This window comes from Nilaparvata lugens, chromosome 7 (genome assembly GCF_014356525.2).
Source record: "Nilaparvata lugens isolate BPH chromosome 7, ASM1435652v1, whole genome shotgun sequence".
In the NCBI taxonomy this organism is placed as follows: Eukaryota; Metazoa; Arthropoda; class Insecta; order Hemiptera; family Delphacidae; genus Nilaparvata; species Nilaparvata lugens.
The window spans coordinates 1,129,260-1,151,189 of record NC_052510.1 but is presented as its reverse complement, the minus strand read 5'-3'; the positions used below and the strand labels follow the sequence as shown (position 1 = coordinate 1,151,189).

Genomic DNA, 21,930 nt, shown 5'->3' with positions numbered 1-21,930 from the left:
CTATCTGCTTCTCTTTCTTCTTCTTCTTTCCTCTTCTCCACTTTTTCAACCTGTTGATTTTGTTTACCTCATTTTCCTCTACCTGTTGCGTTTTCTCCTCCTATCAACGACTTCTACCGCTTCTTCTTGAACTATTTCCACGATTTCTTCTTCTTCTTGTCCATAATCTTCTCATATCATTATCCTTCACTTCTACTTTTTAGCTTCTCTCATATAATCTTCTACCTTTATTCTACATACTATTCATTTTTTTTTAAATATCCCGCCAAAAATAATATTGTATTTTTTTTCGTTAGGGCTACACTCTTCAATAAAAAATCCAAGTACCCTTTTTGAAATTATTTAGTCACAGTCACAACGTGCTTCAGCTGTATAATGTCATTATCAATAGAGTGATATACATAGATATACATAGATGGATGTGACAAATTGTAAATGTATTTGACCTTGTTATACAAATTTAGTTTTGTAATGACAATAAACGATTTTTCGCCACACTGCACAGAAAGCAGCTGTTTTCCAGTCCCTACGTAGATCTGAAAGACCTTGTTTGCAGACGACGTCAGAAAAGGGTTTCTTTTCCGGTCTAGGCCAGAAAGTTGTCTCTTTCCAGCCGCTTATGGAAGTAGTTAATAAGTCATCCGCTAGATCGGGCGAGTGACCACTTTCATCATAAGCTGAAGTCGCCATGATTTCAGTTCCAGTTTCGAATCAAACTAATTCGCTTCGCAACCAGTTTTATTCAATTATTTTATTGTTGATTAGTGCATTCCGAATTTTCAAAAATGCTTGAAGATGACTGTGGTATTCCAAGTGAAATTTTAAAAGAATCTGAAATCCTGACTGCAAATCTTCTACCACTAAAATCAAGAGATAGGTACGATAGCTTAACGAGTATTCTTTATTTTGTATTCTTTATTTATTTTGTCAGCAATACCTGTAGTGTGGCGAAAAATATCGTTCGCACCACGGGAAAAAATGTTTTTCCAGCTCTCAATCTTTTCTAGTCCTCGGCCTACGGCCTCGGACTTGAAAACCGATTTCGAGCTGGAAAAATCTCATTTTCTGCTCTAGGTGCGAAATATACTATTGATTTTGAAATACATGATAACTGCATCATATAACCGAAACATGTTGAGAGTAAAAGGGTACTTCTATTTTTATTTTATAAGCATAATAAAAAAGTTACGCACACTTCTCAGACTGATGTGGACATCATCCTCACCTAGATAGGCTACCTCAAAATATGTAACATTGGAGCCTTCCGCTTCACAATAGTTTTGTAGAGGCTACGAGATAAAACATGAGCCTCAACCCCTCTAGCTGGCTGGGGTGGTAGGGATGTAGTGATGGGAATATCTCACTCGCTCTCTTTCTCTCACACACATCTTCCCCTCTCACTCTACATACATACGACCAGTGTAGATAATGTTCCAAGTGAGGGTATAAATATATGAGCCTATAAAATATACCGGCTGCTGAAAACAAACTGACAAAACTCTCTTCCTCTACCCAAAACTAAAAACAAAATTGGATTTGAGTTTCATGTGATGGAAGCCGAAGGTTCATATTTTATTTATAAAAAGCTACAATATGTGAAAGCACCAGGGAGACCCCCCTCTTATAACACATAAATAATATTATACAATTTAATAGTTATTATTAAACGAAAGTCCAATTAAATGCTGTTATTTTTTCATCTGTAGACCATTATACAATTTGACTTTTCGCCTATAACACACTTGATTTATAAAAATAGCAAACATATCTACTTATACTACCTCATTAAAAAAATAATTAATTGACCAATGAACCCAAGGTAATGCCTGCAAATCACTATTATCAACTTCCCGTGTTAAAGATTAATCAGCATCTAGTATTTATTTGAAAAATTCCATTCATTGCTAATTAATTGGAATAATTAACTACTAATCAACAAATAGCATAGAAAACATTTTTCCCAATTAAACAAATAGACTACCTAATCTCCAGAGGTCACTGACCCCACAAATACAATTTCACCCACTGTATGCTTCATATATTCTTGACTATCATACACTTTCTGACTATCAGACCTTGTACACTTTCAATTCATTTTGAAACTCGACAAATACACAATATTTACCACATAAAAAATCATCAAAATCTCCTGTATATCTGTCTCTCAATAGTGCATTTTCATTATTGATATTTTATATTTTGTCAATGATATCTCTACATGGTTAGAAAACGATCTGGCAACGTTGCAGAGGTTGGAAAGGATAGCACTATCTGTTTTGTCGGATGATAGACGAGGATGGCAACACCAATGTTAATCAAATACTTCCATTATAACGTGGACCTCACTGCAGTAAGTTGGGAGCGTCGTTGTTTGATTTATAGTGGGGTTCACGTTATAATGGCAGTGGAGAAAGATAGGAGATCAAGGTTGCCGATCCTGTGTCTTGTCAATGCCTTCTATAGACGGTAGCTGATACAGGTTTATTGATGTAATATCAACTGTTCATTCTCGTTTGAAATAATCAATTATATTTTATGGATCAATAAATTATATTTATCAACAATTTTATGATCAATTTTCATAATCAAGATGAAATATTTGGTTGATTAATTCTTAATTCTACATCGATCCTGATCGACCGATCCTGTGTCTTGTCAATGCCTTCTATAGACGGTAGCTACAGGTTTATTGATGTAATATTAACTGTTCATTCTCGTTATAAAATAATAAATTATATTTTATCAAGCAAGAACTTTTATTTTCCAATAATATCATGAATAAGATGAAATATTTTGTTGATTAGTTATCAATCTACAATGTTGAAAGACGATCTGGCAACAGAGCAAAGCGAGAAAGAGATAGCGCTATCAGCTTTGTTGAATGATGGACAAGGATAGCAATACCATTGCTAAACAAACACTGCCATTATAAAGTGGACCTCACTATAGCAATTAATAGCAGGAGATGATCCCAGGACTGGAATACAATTCTGTCACCATTCCTAACATATAACCTGAATGCTCCACATTGAATCTACGCTGTCAGTTCATAGTGAATGTGACTTCAACACGTGTTCTTGCAACGTCAAAATAAACACACAGAAAAACACGGCTTAGCGACGACACTGAGACACCTCTGCTCTTCCCTCCAGCAGGCCAACTAAAATAGCAACAAAAAGGTGTCCCAGCTTCCGCCATTTTCATCCCAACATTCCAGACCCTCTCAGCTCAATATTCACTTCAAACAGACAGCATCTATATATATATAAAAGCGAAATGGCACTCACTCACTGACTGACTGACTCACTCACTCGCATAACTAAAAATCTACCAGACCAAAAACGTTCAAATTTGATAGGTATGTTCAGTTGGCCCTTTAGAGGCGCACTAAGAAATCTTTTGGCAATATTCCAACTCTAAGGGTTGTTTTTAAGGGTTTAAAGTTCATCTTTTAGCATGTATATTCTTCTTCCCCCAATCTCTTAATTATAATTGAAATTTCCATACCATATGTTACTATAGAACTATAATCTAGATAGAGTACCTCTTCGAAACAGTTGTTAACTGGCAACTAAATTAATAATTTTGTCAGGTTGGCATTAAGTTGAGTTGACTTTGTTAGGTTGGCACCAAGTTGAAGATTTAAATGCATTTATCGCGGAAAAATAATTGATTGGGCACTGCTACTTCAATCCTGGGAATATTATATTACTAGCCGTCAGGCTCGCTTCGCTCGCCATATCCGTTTAGCCAGACGTTTAGTCTGAACCCCCGACTGGATTGTCCTAACATATGATAAAAATGCTCAAATGAAAAATTGCTGATCTCTTCCTTGGACGATCCAGTCGGGGGGTCCAGGGGGCGGAGCCCCCTGGCTAGACGTATATGGCGAGCGTAGCGAGCCTGACGGCTAGTTCCATATATATAGACTCAATGCTGCCCACCCATTCAGCCCATACTAAAAGTGAAACTCTCACTACAGCTGCAGCCACAAACCCAACTGGACAACGTTGAAAATTATTGCATTCCTTCCACCCCAAACTTCAGCCGGCTAGCACCGTTCGTGGGGTTCAAATCCCGCCGATAATATGGCTGTTTGATCATAACTCACCAACGCACTTTCCATTACCCCCATGCACAAGCAAAACGCCAATGAGGGCATCGTCCGCAATTAAAATGAAATAAATAAAAACGGAATTCACAAGTTATTCAAAACTGCATTATTTAGCTAATCAAGAAACATATTAGTCTTATATCCCAGCATTCCTTCTTCAGACTTGAAAATGAGTTAAAATTTACTGGACAACATTTTTAAAATCATTGCATTTCGTCTACCCTAAATTCCTAGCTATTCAAAACTGCTTTCCCAAAAGTGCATTATTTAATCGAGAACACAGTTAAGCCTTATCCACTCTGCATTCCTTCTCTACACTTGGAAATAAATTTAATTTATACTGGACAACATTTAAAATTATTGCATTCCTTCCACTCCAACTTCACAAGTTGTTCAAAACTGCTATCCCAAATGTGTATTATTTAATCAAGGATACTACTGTTCAACCTTATCCACACAGCATTCTTCAACCTTATCTACACAGCATTCAATCTTCACACTTGACAATAAATTAAATTTACTGGACAACATTTAAAATTATTGCATTCCTTCCACTCCAACTTCACAAGTTATTCAAAACTGCTATCCCAAATGTGTATTATTTAATCGAGGATACTACTGTTCAACCTTATCCACACAGCATTCTTCAACCTTATCCACACAGCATAATCTTCACACTTGACAATAAATTAAATTTACTGGACAATATCTGAAATGATTGTATTCTTCTCCACTCTAACTCTCTCAAGTTATTCACAACTGGTGACCCCAAAAATGCTTCATTTCGTTAGGATACACCTCAGCCCAACTCATTCATTATTCCGTCCACACACATAAATTTATTATACAACATTCAACGTTTGGGATCTATCTGTCTCTCTTCAAGTCCATAAGGAATTTCTTTTTCAATGATTTATGGAGATTACACCTGGTCACAAGTGTAATTCTACTGAAATTCTAACTAAAAACTAAAGACTTCAAATTATGTACTAGCCAAGTACTCAATTTACTCATTTACTTATAATAGTTAATAGGGTTCATTGATAGATTTCATAATAGACAAATTTGTTAGAGATAACATTATCCTCCTATTATATCAGACCAAAGTTATTTCAAGTGTATCTTTGGTTAGTGAAGTTTTTAATAAAATAATATAATAATTTCAATTAGGCTACTTTAAGATACAGTAGTTAAATTCAATTAAATTTTCCTTCTGTCTGTGACCAGTGTATATACTGGACAGACTTTGTTGATTAATAAAAACACAAAAGTTCAATATTTACAATAGTTAAACGAATATATTCACATTATTTTATTCTTCCCTAGAGCTGATCATTGTTTCAAAGATCACCGCTACTTTGAGATACAGTAGCTGAACGAATATATTCACATTTATTCTTCCCTAGAGCTGATCATTATTTCAAAGATCACCGCTACTCTGAGATACAGTAGTTGAACGAATATATTTACATTTATTCTTTCCAAAAGCTTGTCATTATTTCAAAGATCACCCAAGCAAAAACATCCAACAACCTCTCAAAGGATAGAAAAACTTGTAGTCTACGGAATTACCTATTCAAAGTAGTAAAAAACACATCTTGGAAAATTATTCACACGAAAATACTACTTGTGAATTAGTAAAAAAAATGTACTGAAAAACACATCTTGTTAAAATAATTGACACGAAAATACTGCTTGTGAATTATTTTAAGTGATTCACAATTTTTACACAATTCCTATAAAAAGACAACTAGTCAACGATGAATTGTCGACTTATTACTCAGATTACGTCACCACACTTTAAACTACCAGAATTCCATATTATATAATAAATGCTGACTTTTCAATGTGGTTCACATTTCTACAGCCATTATCACCCACAAGATGATGACGTTTAAACTGCAACGATAGAAAACAATCAGTTTCACGGCCAACAATAACAATAAATTGCTGTTATCGTCCTTCGTAACTATTGTGAAATCAGCTGCACTAATCGACCAAATAATAACCAAACTCCTACACAATTCAACTCCTCTTTAAATTCAAGTTTGGATCAATTTGCGAATTTCTATTCTCCTTACATTCTTGTAATAACAAAGACGAGGCTTTCAGCCCTTACCGCAAGGCTCCTTCACACAAACTATTACCAATATTTTTCAGCATAAAGTAAATCTAAACTATAATAAAGGGAAGAACTGGCTTATACACACGTAGGGGATAGAAAAATTAAGTTTGACGCATCATCACGTCTGAACTACTGGACTGATCAACTATTACCAATATTTTTCAGCATAAAGAAAATCTAAACTATAATAAAGGAAAGAACTGGCTTATACACGTAGGGGATAGAAAAATTAAGCAATTTGACGCATCATCACTGGACTGATCAACTTGAAATTTTGCATATAGATACTCAATTAACTAAGGATGGTTATATAGGCCAATTTTCAATTTTTCCAAGATTTCATTACGTCAAGTTTTAAAATATCATAGACCCTTGCAGAGCACGGGTTTCCTGCTAGTCAAAAATAATTGAAACAACAAGAAACTAGTTCAGGTTGTTACAATATTACCAGTCTCTTACCCTTGCCAATTCAAAGGCGTTGGATACCTACCAACCTCCCTTCAAACAAATATATTAGTCTCACTTTTTGTGTAGTTGAGAAGTTGATATTGTGGTAATTATTCATATTGAATGAAAAAGACTAAGAAATTGTCAAAAACCACTAATTTATTGATAATTAGAAAGATCGGTTTCGGTTATTACCTCATTGTCAATCTCTGATAAAATAAAACTAAATACAAGAGCAGCAGAATTTATACTAGTATAAATTTAGTTTTAGTTTATCAGAGATTGTCAATGGTGTAATAACCGAAACCGGTCTTTCTAATTATCAATAAATCTGTGGTTTTTTGACAATTTCTTAGTCTTTTTCATTCAATAAATATATATTAGTTATTATAGATCTTCCTTCAAGCAAGACAAATATATCATAAATTTAATTTTATTTCTAGTATTACTATCAAATCATTTTGATAGTAATACCATAGACTAAATAAACATGACTTTGGCTTGACTGACAAAAATATAATGACTTACATTATGACAGTAACAAATTTTACTGTATTTTTTCTGTTCGAACTACTCTTGAATATAAATAAAAATAGAAATCTAAGTACCCTTTTTATAATTGTTTACTCACAATTATAAAAATGGTAAGCCTACTAGATTTCTATTTTTATTTATATTTTACTGCATACATAGAAACAGGTAACTTACTAATATTTACAATTTAACAGATTGAGCTTCTAAAACTTGAATATGTATCTCATTTACACATCAATTAGAAGGCTACACTAGCAAGCTGATCTTTTTCTGAATGAAAACAGTAAACACCTCTAATTCACAAAGAACTCACTTCTCTCCCACACATCCACTCCAATACCCTCCTAGTAGACGATACTCCAGCATTTTAATAACTTAATTCTGATTTTGGCAACCAACCAGAAAGAGGAACTCTCACCAGAAACAGATGGAAAAGAAAGGACACACTAGAGTGAGCAGATTCTCTTCAAATTGTCAGTATTTCTAATTAAATTGGATTAATAGTTCCCATTCAAATAATACTGCCAGTGAATCTAGCTGCACTATACTGGAACTCATTACCACGTGGTCATAAAAATACCACAAAAAATTGAGAAAAATATTAATAAACTCAAAAGAGAACAGTTTTGAGGATGCAAAATGCTTTGGTGAGAATTAAGAGGCTATTACCGAAATGTGTTTGGCTAAGGTTAGTAAATTTAGGGAGGATTTTTCGGTCCAACAAAAATGTCCCATAAAATATAACTTATTTGTTAATTCATTCAGTCTTGTAAAATTATTACACTCATATAAGAAGGCAGAACAGGCTTATGTCCAAAACTTATTCCTTCACTATAAACATGGTTTTTTTGTAATTTTGATAATACCCAAGTAAAATAAGATGGGGTTTTGTTGAGGATGATGTCAACTTGAGCACAAGACTTGTGTCTGAGTAATAAGATGAATAATTGTCTTTATAAAGGACTCTAGTGCTTTGTCACACAACCCTTAAACTGCGTTTGTTAATAACTTAATCCTTACAGATTCTATTAGATTGAACATAACTTATCATACACATGATAAACATATGTGTTTGTCAAGTTCCGTTCAATCTAATAGAACCTATAAGGATTAAGTTATCAACATTTTGTTAATAACTTTGGTGTAAACCCAGCTTAAGAAGTATAGAATAATTCAAACCTATTAAATCATATTCAAACTAACACAAGGATAAATTCTACATTTAAAAATGATTCATATTTAGTATGTTAGGGATTTTATCAGTTTCCTCAAACATTAATTGTGGTTGCGCATTTCCTGATACAAAAACTAACCTAGATAAGATAGTGTTCCTCATATGAATATGGAATACTAACCACAATTACAACATCTAAAGGATAATGCTACTAACAAAGTTGAATTTTAATAGAAAATCTAATTTTAATAAGAATCCTAACTTCAAACAAGTGAGATTATGTTTTGGATTAGTAAATATTTAGCATAATATTGATTATTTGAATTGTAATTATTTATCCATCAAGTTTTAGTTTAATATTTTAGTAATTATTGCATATTAAATACAATAATGATTAAAATACATCTACCTTAAAGCAACAACAGAAAATGATTAATTCTCAAGTCAAGATGCACCTAACCTTACACTACAACCAGAAATAAAAATGAATGAGAAGGCCTACTCTAGGTTATGTGTAAAATTGTTTGATATTCAACTAATTACCGCAAAAATCATGTTGAAATTTAGATTTCTATATTTCAAAAAAACTAAAATTTCTATTAGTGCAATGTGAGTCAGTACAAAGTAGAAGATTATTCAACTGTCAAGGACCCTACCTAACCAAATTACATTCAAGGCCTACGTCACCTTCCAATTTTGAATGGAATAATAAATTATGAGTTAGATGCAGCAATAGATCTGATTATAACTGTTTTTAAGATAATCATATTAATAACTACATTCATAACTGCATAATGGTTGCATCTTGGAATGGGATCAATAGGTAACCTCGGAATAGTCCACCGGTTGGAATACTCCATTGTGAATACGTTGCCACATGGCTTGTTCAAATGTTCACTCAACTCAAAATTTAATCTAGAATACAATTATAAACAAATTATCATCAATAAAATTGATATTCCTATCAAATATTTTTATTACTAACATTATTTCTCAGTCCCAATGCATTGTTTTACATGTAACGGCCACAGATCAATACTAGGTCATAGCCTAAAAAACCGTTAGCCATTTTCATTGTCACCATTTTTATGCAAAATTAACTGATTAATTTTCAAATTATCAAGAACCTGAGCATTAAATCTTCAAGTTGAAATGTTTTGAGCATTATTAAATTGTATACATGGGATAATTTGGGAAATATGAGTCATCTTCTGAGTTGTAATGAATCACATTGTTGGCTAGGCTAGTTTCGAAATCTCTTGGGTAATTATTTATAGGTTATGATTGTTGATGGTAAATTTATCACTTAAGAAATTTTTAAAAAACTAGTTGGTTGTTTTTGTGGGGTGTTTTGAGAGGGTAGAAAGTTTGTAGGTTGCACCAAATAAGGTTAAAAAATTTTACCTAGCTGTTCCAAGTTATGGGAAAGACAAGTCATGGACAACATCACAAAAATGGCTGAATAGATTTAAGTTTATGGGTTTTGTGTGGGAAAGTATAGATAAAAACATGTTTAATATGTAATAATAGTTGTAAACACTCACCATTTTTGTGTTATAGGTAGGATTCCACTACAGACTTCTAGTATTCACCGGTGGTAAACTACAAACTCCACTGCACACCGTACACCGAGCGACACCGGCCTACTCAAAATACTTGTACGATATGGTCTGTGACGTCAATGTAATGTATTAATCCGCAGTCGAGTTGAAGCCTCCAAAATTATTTCTCACAACACTGGTTTCAATTGAAAACGTGAAATATCCACTATTTTGTTAGCACTATAGCCGTCCGATCACTTTGGGAACACAAGAACCACCTAATACAAACTCAGAATGTGGATTACGTTTTCTGGGCGCAGGCGAAAGAGCTTTATAGGTGCGGTCTTGTTTACAGACTTCCTTGTCGGCATCCAACAGCCAAACTAAGCTTCCTTCTGATTGGCCAATACGCACCTGCAATGCGTCAAGCACCCGACTGTGCAGTTGGTCACTGCTATCTGCGCGCGCAACTTGAATTGCCAACGCCAGTGGAGGCAATTTTGAATTGCTGAAATGCATTGAAAACAATTAAAATCACACATCAAGCCAACCACAGGCCACAAACAATATCAATTAAACTTGAATACAATTAATTTGTACCCTAGAATCTTGATTCCACCTCATACAACCCTTTCTCACTCATAAAACCAATCAAAACAACATTAATCACTGGAAAAATGTATATTAATCTTCTACTGTCAGATATCTGTGTATAATAATCAAGAGTATGACAACCCTTTTTAATATATGAGTTATATACAGAAAAAACTATCAAGGATGTTTAATAAAATTAGGAAAATATGAAGATAAAATTGACAGCATGCTATTTCCACCGCGCATGCTTGAAATTTGGTTTGCCGGGTAAACTTTCTCTGGAAAACTTGTTGCTTTACACACTAAAAGAAAATAGTAATTAGGCATTGTTAGAGCAGTTTAATTACCCAGAAATCATTGATTAATCAGTGTTCAGCCTTAGGCCACCAGTTTATTGGTTAATTATAATTTCTAAACAGTTTTTACAGGCAAAATCGATTGCTGTCATACATAGTGCAGACGAAGCCTGTCCGTGACGAGTAGTCACTGCGGTGGGACCGGCCGTGCCGAGTTGAGCGGCGCAAAATTCTGCGCTGGTTTTGAATGAAAGCGAAATCTGTAGTCGTCCAGTCGAGACTTTGCTGCAAAAGTCGATGCAACGCCTTTCAAAATCACCGCCAAAATACGGCAGCGTCAGCTTTTGAACTATGCTTGAAATGTCATCAAGAATTCACACATTAATTTCAATAATCAAAAAATGTAAAAACAAGTGCTGAATCCTCTCAGAAACAAGTCAAAATGGAAATCCTGCACAATTTCTGCACTAAAAATGTGCAATAATATTTATATTCCCCCAAAATCAAATTATAATTTAAAATAAATTCAATTACACTCAAGATCAACGCCAAAATACGGCCTCGACAGTATTTTTATCATGCTTGCAAGCACATTAAAATACACACTTTTTAATGCCCAAAAAATATCAAATCAAGAAACAAATACTCCTCCCAGGAACAAGACATACCTTCTGCACTAATAATCTTCTAATAAACTTGATGCAGTTAAGAGCTTGAACAACTCAAGATAAATATTCAAAAATCAGCTTGAAATAGTCAAGGTTGAAATTGTTACAAATCATGCATACCTCCTGTACTTAAAATTTAGGAACTTGAAGAAGTTAAGAGCTTGAAACAGTCAAAATATAAATTGTTAAAAATCATGCATACCTTCTGCACTAAAAATCTATAAAAGGAGTTAAGAGCTTGAAAATTCAAGATATATTGTTAAAAATCATGCATACCTTCTGCACTTAAAATTTAGAAATTTGAAGGAGTTGAGAACCTGAAACAGTCATGGTAGAAATTGTTAAATCATACACACTTTTTGTACTAAAAATCAATAAACTTAAAAAATTCAACAGCATGTAACAGTCGAGATAGGAATTGTTAAAAATAATGCAAACGTTCTACACTTAAAATCTACAAACTAGAGAAGAGTTGAGAGCTTGAAACAGTCAAGATAGAAATTGTGAAAAATCATACACAATTTCTGCACTGACCCAATAACAATCAATGAGCTTAAAGATGAAATGCACAATAAAATCTCAGAACTGTAAACAATAAAATCCAAAATCAAACTGTATAATTCTATCCATTCATTCATAATACCTTTATTTTGTACAAATAGACAAGTTAGGACACATCTAAGTAATTATACAGAATAAAGTAATAGATGGAAATTATTGAGATATTGCAATCATTAATTTTTGAATGTTGGCGCTCATCGAATTTCCATCTAGCTGTTTACCCTGCTTTTGTCAAGATTTGCAGTAGCAGAAGTTTCCACGGTGAATTACAGCATTTAATTTGGATTTTAGTTTAATAATAATGAAGAATAAAGTAGACCTAAGTTGAATACATAAAATGAACAATACAATATATTATCATGCATTAGTTGCAAAAACCATTGGTGGAAAAAAACTGGTCTAAATTAATAAATTATAAATTTAAACTAAATTATTGATCAAATATTATTTTATTAATCGAATCATCCATCAAATATAATACCCAAATAATATGAGTTATTGAGAGATACCATAAAATTAGTTTTATTCTATGAGAATAAACTTTAAAAAGAAAACTTTGATAAATACTTTGATATTTAATAAGTAATAATATAGGAGATATTAGTAGTAGATATAGTAATACCAGGGGATATAGTAGATATAGTAATACCAGGAATAATACTTTGATAATACAGATAATACGTCTACTCAAAAAATAATAAGATAACATAAATACTATACAATATAATTCACACATAACTGGTTACTATCGCAGAGTTCTGATTTTAAAATTGATCTCCAGTTGCTTCCTCTTTTTTTCAAATTTTATCAGTGTAATTGATTCATCTCAATAAATCATCAATTTTTTCATATTCAATAAATTGATGGATATTGTTATTTTATTCGCTGATGTATTGATCAATTTAAACTAGCCTAATTAAAACCTTATGCAAAATTCACTGCATTATGTTTTTAGTTGTTGTAATACAAACTTTTGTGAATTGATTATTTATTTATTAAGTCATGTATAATTATTAAACTTATGTGAGAAGGCACAACAGGTGTATGCCCAAAACTGTCCCTTCTCAAATTTTTATTATGGTTCTTGGAATATTTTTATCTGAATCAGGAAGAAAAGTTTTTGAATAGTCTGTCTCCAGTTTCTTATTGTGGGTAAATTGAATTACATATACAAAGAAATGAATATGTATTGACTCAGGTTTAGAAACAAGAGTATTCAGGTTGTACCTGATCAATTTCAGGTGATGTTTGTATAAAAATCAATAGTTTGTATGTGAAAAATGGTGAGAATCATTATGATTCAAGGAAGATAAAGAGAACATTTTAATGCACAACCGATAATTTCTACTAAACAAGAATTGAATACAGAAGAATAAAATACATACAAGTTGTTGGATCACAATAAAAGTTATCAAGTTTTTATTTCATCACTACACAACTATAGTGAGGTCCACGTTATAATGGCAGTGATTGATTAGCAATGGTATTGCTATCCTAGTCTATCATTCAACAAAGCGGATAGCGCTATCTCTTTCTCGCTTTGCTCTATTGCCAGATCGTCTTTCAACATTGTAGATTGATAACTAATCAACAAAATATTTTATTTTAAGTATGATATTATTGGAAAATAAAAGTTCTTGCTTGATAAAATATAATTGATTATTTTATAACGAGAATGAACAGTTAATATTACATCAATAAACCTGTTTCAGCTACCGTCTATAGAAGGCATTGAGGATAGCAAAGTTTTTGTCCTATCTATCTCCACTGCCATTATAACGTGGACCTCACTGTAGGTTCTATAATTTCAGTACCTGAAAAGATGAGTAAGTATAGAATAGAATTACTTTTCTATTTGTTGGCATGGCGAAGCTAAAACAGTAATGTCCAATCTACAACTCAACCACAAAAGTATATACAAGTGGTTATTGAAAATGTATGAAGTACCCTTTCATTTAAAACATTTTAAATATTTTAACTTGAAAATAAAATTGTTCATTATTGAATAAATAAAATGGCCAAAGTAGGCCGAAACTAGTTGTTTGGAATGTTCTAAAGTTTAAAATGTTCTAAAGTTTAAAATGTTTTGAATAAAAGAGTACTTATGTTTTTAATTTGTTTTTAATTATTTCAATAGAGTAGCCCATAAAAGTGGTTGTATACCAAGTTGTTGCTATCATATTATTTCTTGTTTTTCTCTACAGTGAGCTCCACTGTAAAATGGCAGTGGAGAAAGATAGCAGAACAACGTTGCCGATCCCCTGTCTTGTCAATGCCTTCTATAGACGGTAGCTGATAGAGGCATCCACTGACGATTCACAATGTATATACCGTACATGAAACAGAAGACCTTCAAAAGCAATTAAAAACAGGCACAGTGTGAGATTTGAAGCAAAGAGTGACGTGTGAGATCGACAAAAAACGTCGAGCAAAACGTCAGTGATTAGAATTAGCGATAAGCGACGTGCTAACGCATTTTTGCCAACATTATTACAAACATTAGAATTCACTTTAAACATTCAGTATTTATCCAATGGGGAGCATTGAAGCTGTTTATGAGGAAAGCTGATAGTTAAGAGTGTATTTCACAGCGCAGAGTTCATGAGCATGAATTGTGCTGTCTTTTGAACACAATCAGAAAAATCTGGTATGGTACACTCACACAACTTTCCTTGCCGTTATGAAAATTTATCAACTGACGCTAGTGTTCCCGCACATCTCAAGTGTACTTTTCTAAGATCTGAGCCAGCTGGTGGCAGGACAATAGCGCTGCAGACACACGAAGTCTGCTATCTCTACATAGTGAATGATTTAATAGAATCAACAGTTGCCAACAGTTTGCAATATTGGATAATCACATTTTCTCGAATTTCGAGCTTATTTTCAATTTTAGGTGAAAATGCTACTGAGCATTGATTGTAGAGATTCTCATGCTCAATCTTTTCCACTCGGAATGCTAGGATTAAATTGTATCTGAAGCCTGATAATTGAGAATCTAAAATCAAACTTTGCATAGATGAGGCGGAGCTCCTGGAATTTTTACAGATATGGGAGTTGTGGCAGTTGATGGAGCTTATCAATGACTATTAAAAATATGAATTTGAACAAAATCGTTGGAGCCGTTTTCGAGAAAATCGTGAAAAACCCTGTTTTTGACAACATTTTCTCCATTTTAGCCGCCATCTTGAATCGCATTTGATCGAAATTGTTCGTGTCGGATCCTTATAGTGTAAGGACCTTAAGTTCCAAATTGCAAGTCATTCCGTTCATTGGGAGATGATATATCGTGTACACAGACGCACATTCCACTCACACAACACACACACACACACACACACAACACACACACACACACACACACACCACACACACACACACACACACACACACACACACACACACACACACACACACCACACACACACCACACACACACACACCACCACACACACACACACACACACACACACACACCACACACACACACACACACACACACACCACACACACACACACACACACACACACACACACAACACACACACACACACCACACACACACACACACACACACACACACACACACACACACACACACACACACACACACACACACACACACACACACACACACACCACACACACACACATACATACACACACACACCACACACACACACACACACACACACACACACACACACACACACACCACACACACACACACACACACACACACACACACACACACACACACACACACACACCACAACACACACACACACACACACCACACCACACACACACACACTCACACACACACACACACACCACCACACACACACACACACACAACACACACACACACACACACACACCACACACAACACACACACCACACACACACCACACACACACACCACACACACACACACACACACACACACACACACACACACACAGACCAATACCCAAAAACCACTTTTTTGGACTCAAGGGACCTTGAAACGTATAGAAATTGGGGTACCTTAATTTTTTTCGGAAAGCAATACTTTCCTTAGGTACCTATGGTAATAGGGCAAGGAAAGTAATAATAATAATTGCGGATTACATCCAATGATGTCGGATGTATTTGATCTCTTCATTATTTATTCATTCATCTTTAATTATTTACAATAAATATTTATTTATTAAAACATTGATAGATACAATATAATTCTCAACTATGAGAGATTGGGAAATGAACAACAGGCTTGAAGCCCAAAACTGTTCCTTTCCCAAATTTAGATAGAAATTGTCCAATTTATCACTTTCAATAATTTTAAAAACGCAGGCACCTTCCTATCACTATAATAGTGAAGTCCACGTTATAATGGCAGTGTTTGATTAGCAATGGTATTGCTATCCTTGTCTTTTATTCAACAAAGAGGATTGCTTGATATAGTTATTTGTGCAACTAGTGCGCAAAGTGACAGTTTGCTGCACCGAAAGAAACGTTTACGCCCGAGCCGTAGGCGAGGGCGGAATGGTTTCTTGAGTGCAGCAGAGGAACTTTGCGCACGTATTTCACATTAAGTTTTTCCTACAGTTACCATTGAACATGAAAAGTGGGGTAATTATGGGTAAAATTGCCTGAAATCCATCAAATAACTTAGTAGTGTTTGAATGGCGGGGGGCAGCTGTGTGGTGTGTGCTGTGGTGGCACTGTGCTGTTGCTGTCCTCGATATAATATATAATAGTAATAATTAGCGCGTTGTGCTTGGTTGCACCTCTGCTCACTATAGCAGCCACAGCAGTCACTGTTACCAACTTCATTTTGATTTTGCTGCACTGTTGCTCCATATAACCTACTAAGTATTTTGCGTTGCCATGTTGCAAATCTGGAGTGCAGAAAAATTTTTCCCGCACTAGAGCGGAAAAGTGATTCTTTGCGTTCTGTAATCAGTGCAGCAATGGCCACTTTTCAACGTAACTGTAGGAAAAAAATATAATTGATTATTTTAAACGAGAATGAACAGTTAATATTACATCAATAAACTGGCAGTTATCCTCCATAGAAGGCATTGACAAGACAGTGGATCAGCAACGTTGTTCTCCTATTTTTCTCCACTGCCATTATAACGTCGATATGTTGGAATTCACTTTAAACCAAAAAGCATTAGTGTAATGGGTGGCATTCATAAGCAAAGCAGACACTTTGAAGCGACTATACCATATACAATACCACCATAGCACCAATACACTGTGTTCAGTACATCATCTTGCGGATCTCCTTCCCGCTTTGCTCTGTTCCCAGATCATCTTTTAACAATGTAGATTATAATCAACTAACAAAATATTTCATCCTAATTATAAAATTATTGAAAACTGTAATTTGTAGCTTAATAATTGATTATTTTAAACGAGTATGAACAGTTAATATTACATCAATAAACCTGTATCAGCTACCGTCTACAGAAGGCATTGACAACCCTGAGGATCGGCTACCCAACTCTCTCTTATTATATAGATGATTTTGATAATGTTGTACAATATTTAGATCAGCTTCTATCCTAAAGTGCTGTTGGTAGGTCATGAATGTATGCTAATGGATTTCATTTTCCAAAAATAGATTGGGGAACCCAAGGTGGTCTTAAAGAGGACCAAAAACTCTAAAAATATATTCCCTACTTTGGAATGTATCCCTGTTTACTAGCATATGGGAACGATGCAGTCTATATTGCTAGAAGCATTGTTGCCTCTCTAGCTTACTCTCATTCTCTCTTTCAACTCTTTCAGTCTCTCTCTCTCTCTCTCTCTCTCTCTCTCTCTCTCTCTCTCTCTCTCTCTCTCTCTCTCTCTCTCTCTCTCTCTCTCTCTCTCTCCATCACAACCCGGTCGTGTGTTAATGGAGAGGATATTTTATATCCTTCTTAGAGAATCGACAATTATTTGTTGAAACACCGCCGATTTATGAAGTTACATCACAATATTATTATATCATCGTTATTCTAATTGCATTCAATCTTTATTCTAATTGATTAATTATACTTGGTAAAATTCGCTGAATAATTAGCATTACCATCATTTAATGTAAATTAGTGTATAAGCCAGTTAATATTGTAACATACATAAATAAAGAAATCTAATCTAATCTTTTGCTTACCTTTTGTTCACTCAGTACTCAGAGGTAGTCTGACCAAAGAGAAAGATATTCAGATCTCAGTCTGACCGTAGAGAAGAAAACATAAGATATCCCATGGTATTATAGGGTGTTTGTGCTCCAAATTTCCCTGTTAACTGTAACCGATAGTCCTAGTAGTTATTTTTGGTGAAGCTATGGACGCTGGTAGTTTCTCATACTGTGCCGTTCTTACACTTTCACCCCAACAACACAGTAATAATAGACAGTAATCGGCTTGGTTTAACAAAAAATGAGCTAGAAATTTGGAACATAAACGACCTATACCATATAGGATATATTCTTATGTTATCTTTTCCTCTATGGTCTGACTTACTCTAGACTTGAGATTATTGAGACTTCATTAAAAAATTAGTAAGTCTTGACTTACTATAGTTTATTACTCTCCTTCCTGGTCCTTATATTCATTCCTTCGTGTCTTTCTACTGTACATTCTCCAAACTATAGTAAGCTATAGGTATTTGGTAGAGAGTTAGTGGGGAGGATATTTTTAATATTCTTTCCGAAGAATGGACATTGATATGTCCAAAGCTCCGCCAATTTATGTAGATGTATAACAATATAATATCTATGGTTATTATATTACAAATTACTTTTTCATATCATATACAGTTCAATAATTATTTTCTTAGTCTATATTATGTAAATTCATCTCTAATTTTGCTGTATTGTAAGCTATTGTATATAAGTGTATAAGCCAGTATATATTGTAATCTACATAAATAAAGTACTCAATCAATCAATCAACTAATAGCTCTACAAACTATTTTCTCTCCTTATAACCTATTTTTCGTTTCCCTTCCCATCTTGTTTATTCTATTCCTTCTTCTCCTTGTTTTCTACTAAATATAACAGACGATTTTGTCTCATCTCTATTTCTCAATATTACTTCACCTTCTGTTCCTTTTATCCCTGATTCTCCTAGTTTTGTAAAGGAAGTACATCACCTCAATAATTTACTTTCCTTCAATTCTCTTTTTTTTTGCCTCATGTTCCTCCTTCAATTCCTCCTTCAACTTGTACTGTACCACAAGTACATTCTCCTCTCTTCTTTCTTCTCCTATCGTATTTTCTCTTCAACTATTTTTTCCTTCAATTCTCTCTTTCGTTTTCTTTTGCTTACTATTTCTCATATTCCTTCTATTCTCCTTGTTTTGTTCTGGAAGTTCATCTTACTAACTATTTTCTCCTTTAATCTTATTTTTCGTTCCCCTTCCTCTCCTGTTCCTTCCATTCCCTCTTCTCCTTCTACTGTACCACAAGTACATCCTCCTCTTTTCATTTTTCTCCTCTTATATTCTCTCTCCAACTATTTTTTCCTTCAATTCTCATTTCCCTCCAGTTCCTCCCTCTATTCTTTCTCCTCCTTCTTCCCCTCCTTCTCCTTCTTCTCCTTTTTCTTTCCCCTTCTACATTGCTAGTAAATCCAACAAACTATTATTTCTCCAAGAAGAATCATCTTCGTTTTCCCCACCTGCTACTTCTACATTTTCCAATCCTTGTACAAATACAATCTGCAAACTATCTTCAGCTCTTCCTCTCTTCCATTTTCCTTTCTCTCCTATTCCTTTTCCATCTCCTTGAACACCTCCTTCTTCTCCAGAAATCGATTATTCTCCGGGGCTAATTCGGAACTACAAGCAACTCGTAAACTTGCCTTGTTCTGCCACTAACCACTAACAAACCAAAATACTTAAACTTTGCACTATAGTGAGGTCCATGTTATAATGGCAGTGGAGAAAGAGAGGAGAACAGCGGTGTCAATTCTCTTCCTTGCCCCTTGATGATATCGGTATATCTGATGTTGACAGTTCATTCTTGTTTAAAATAATCAATATTGAGACGGTATACGGAAAAAGGGCACATAGAATTATATGCCCTTTTTCCAGAGATTGCTTTATTAGATCGGTCATCTTGTTCTGCATATAACCTGAAAATCTCAAACAAAAATCTTGAAAACTGAAGTTGGTACAACTTTTTATAAACAGCTGTGTCAAGAAGGGATTTGGTGGTCAGTGAGACTATTTCTCCCTATGTTTCTGTCAAAACCTTCATCAAAGTCAAATAAGTTCACTATCATGAAATATGATATTATAAAGATGAAACAAGATCGTTCTTTGCTGTGCTCTGTAAGCTTCTTTTTTCAACATATATTTTAATAAAATGATTGAAAACTTTATTATAATATGTAAATAACTTTTTACTTTCCTTGCCCTATTACCATAGGTAAGGAAAGTATTGCTTTCCGAAAAAAATTAAGGTACCCCAATTTCTAAATTTCTATACGTTTCAAGGTCCCCTGAGTCCAAAAGAGTGGGTTTTGGGTATTGGTCTGTATGTGTGTGTGTGTGTGTTGTGTGTGTGTGTGTGTGTGGTGTGTGTGTGTGTGTGTGGTGTGTGTGTGTGTGTGTGTGTGTGTGTGTGTGTGTGTGTGTGTGTGTGTGTGTGTTGTGTGTGGTGTGTGTGTGTGTGTGTGTTGTGTGTGTGTGTGTGTGTGTGTGTGTGTGTGTGTGTTGTTGTGTGTTGTGTGTGTGTGTGTGTGTGTTGTGGTATATATGATGTATGTGCGTCTGTGTACACGATATCTCATCTCCCAATTTACGGAATGACTTGAAATTTGGAACTTAAGGTCCTTACACTATAAGGATCCGACACGAACAATTTCGATCAAATGCGATTCAAGATGGCGGCTAAAATGGCGAAAATGTTGTCAAAAACATGGTTTTTCACGATTTTCTCGAAAACGATTTTGATCAAATTCATACCTAGAGAAGTCATTGATAATGGGACAGACATGTCCCATATCTGTAAAAATTTCAGGAGCTCCGCCCCATCAATGCAGATAGATTCCCAATCATCAGGCTTCAGATACAATTGAAACAAAGAAAATCAAGAGGAGTGTAGATTGAGCATGAAAATCTCTACAATTAATGTTCAGTAACATTTTCACCTAAAATTTAAAATAAGCTTTAAATTCGAGAAAATGTGATTATTCAATTGCAAATTATTGTTGATTCTATTAAATCATTCACTATGGAGAGATAGCAGACCTTATGTGTGTCTCCAGCGTTATTGCCCTGTCACCAGCTGGCTCAAATCTTTGAATAGTAGACTTGAGATGCGCAGGAACACTAGCGTCAGGTGATCAATTTTCATAACGGCAAGGAAAGTTGTGTGAGTGCGCCACACCAGATTTTTTCGTATACCGCCCCAATTATAGTTTATCCGTCAATAAAATATACTCCTCAATGATTAAATAATATATTTACTTGATTGAGATTGAATATTTTGTAAATTATCGATTATATTTTTCTACATTGTTGTAAAACGATGTGGCAACGTTGTGGAGCTAGAAGAGGATAGCGCTATCTGCTTTGTCGAATGATAGACAAGGATAGCAACACCAATGTTGATCGAATACTGCCATTATAACGTGGACCTCACTGTAGACAAGTGTGTACCCCCTGTAACCTTTAAACCCTGTACCCTTCACCTGGTACCAACCTAACAGCGTCTAAGCAAAACCAAACTAAAGTATATCGGTTAGTGTATAGCTGCCACAAACCCCTTAACAATACATTACATCCAACTTTCAAGCCCGCAAACTAAATCAAGGGTTCTACTACACACACCCAACTTTAGCTCCCACTTTTCTAATTGCTTTCATTCTACCTCCTTCCTTCCTCCGCCTTCT

At 34.5% G+C, this 21,930-nt stretch overlaps 1 protein-coding gene across 1 annotated transcript in view; it reads right to left on the bottom strand.

Moving 5' to 3' along the window:
• The window catches only part of LOC111049764 (calmodulin), a 55,446-nt gene extending 45,008 nt beyond the window's left edge, over positions 1-10,438 (bottom strand). Inside the window, exon 1 of the mRNA XM_022335925.2 lies at positions 9,939-10,438. Within this exon, the coding sequence (XP_022191617.1) occupies positions 9,939-9,941 (3 nt within the window). The 5' untranslated portion in view covers positions 9,942-10,438. The remainder of the gene's footprint in view (positions 1-9,938) is intronic.
• Positions 10,439-21,930: the final 11,492 nt, after the last annotated feature.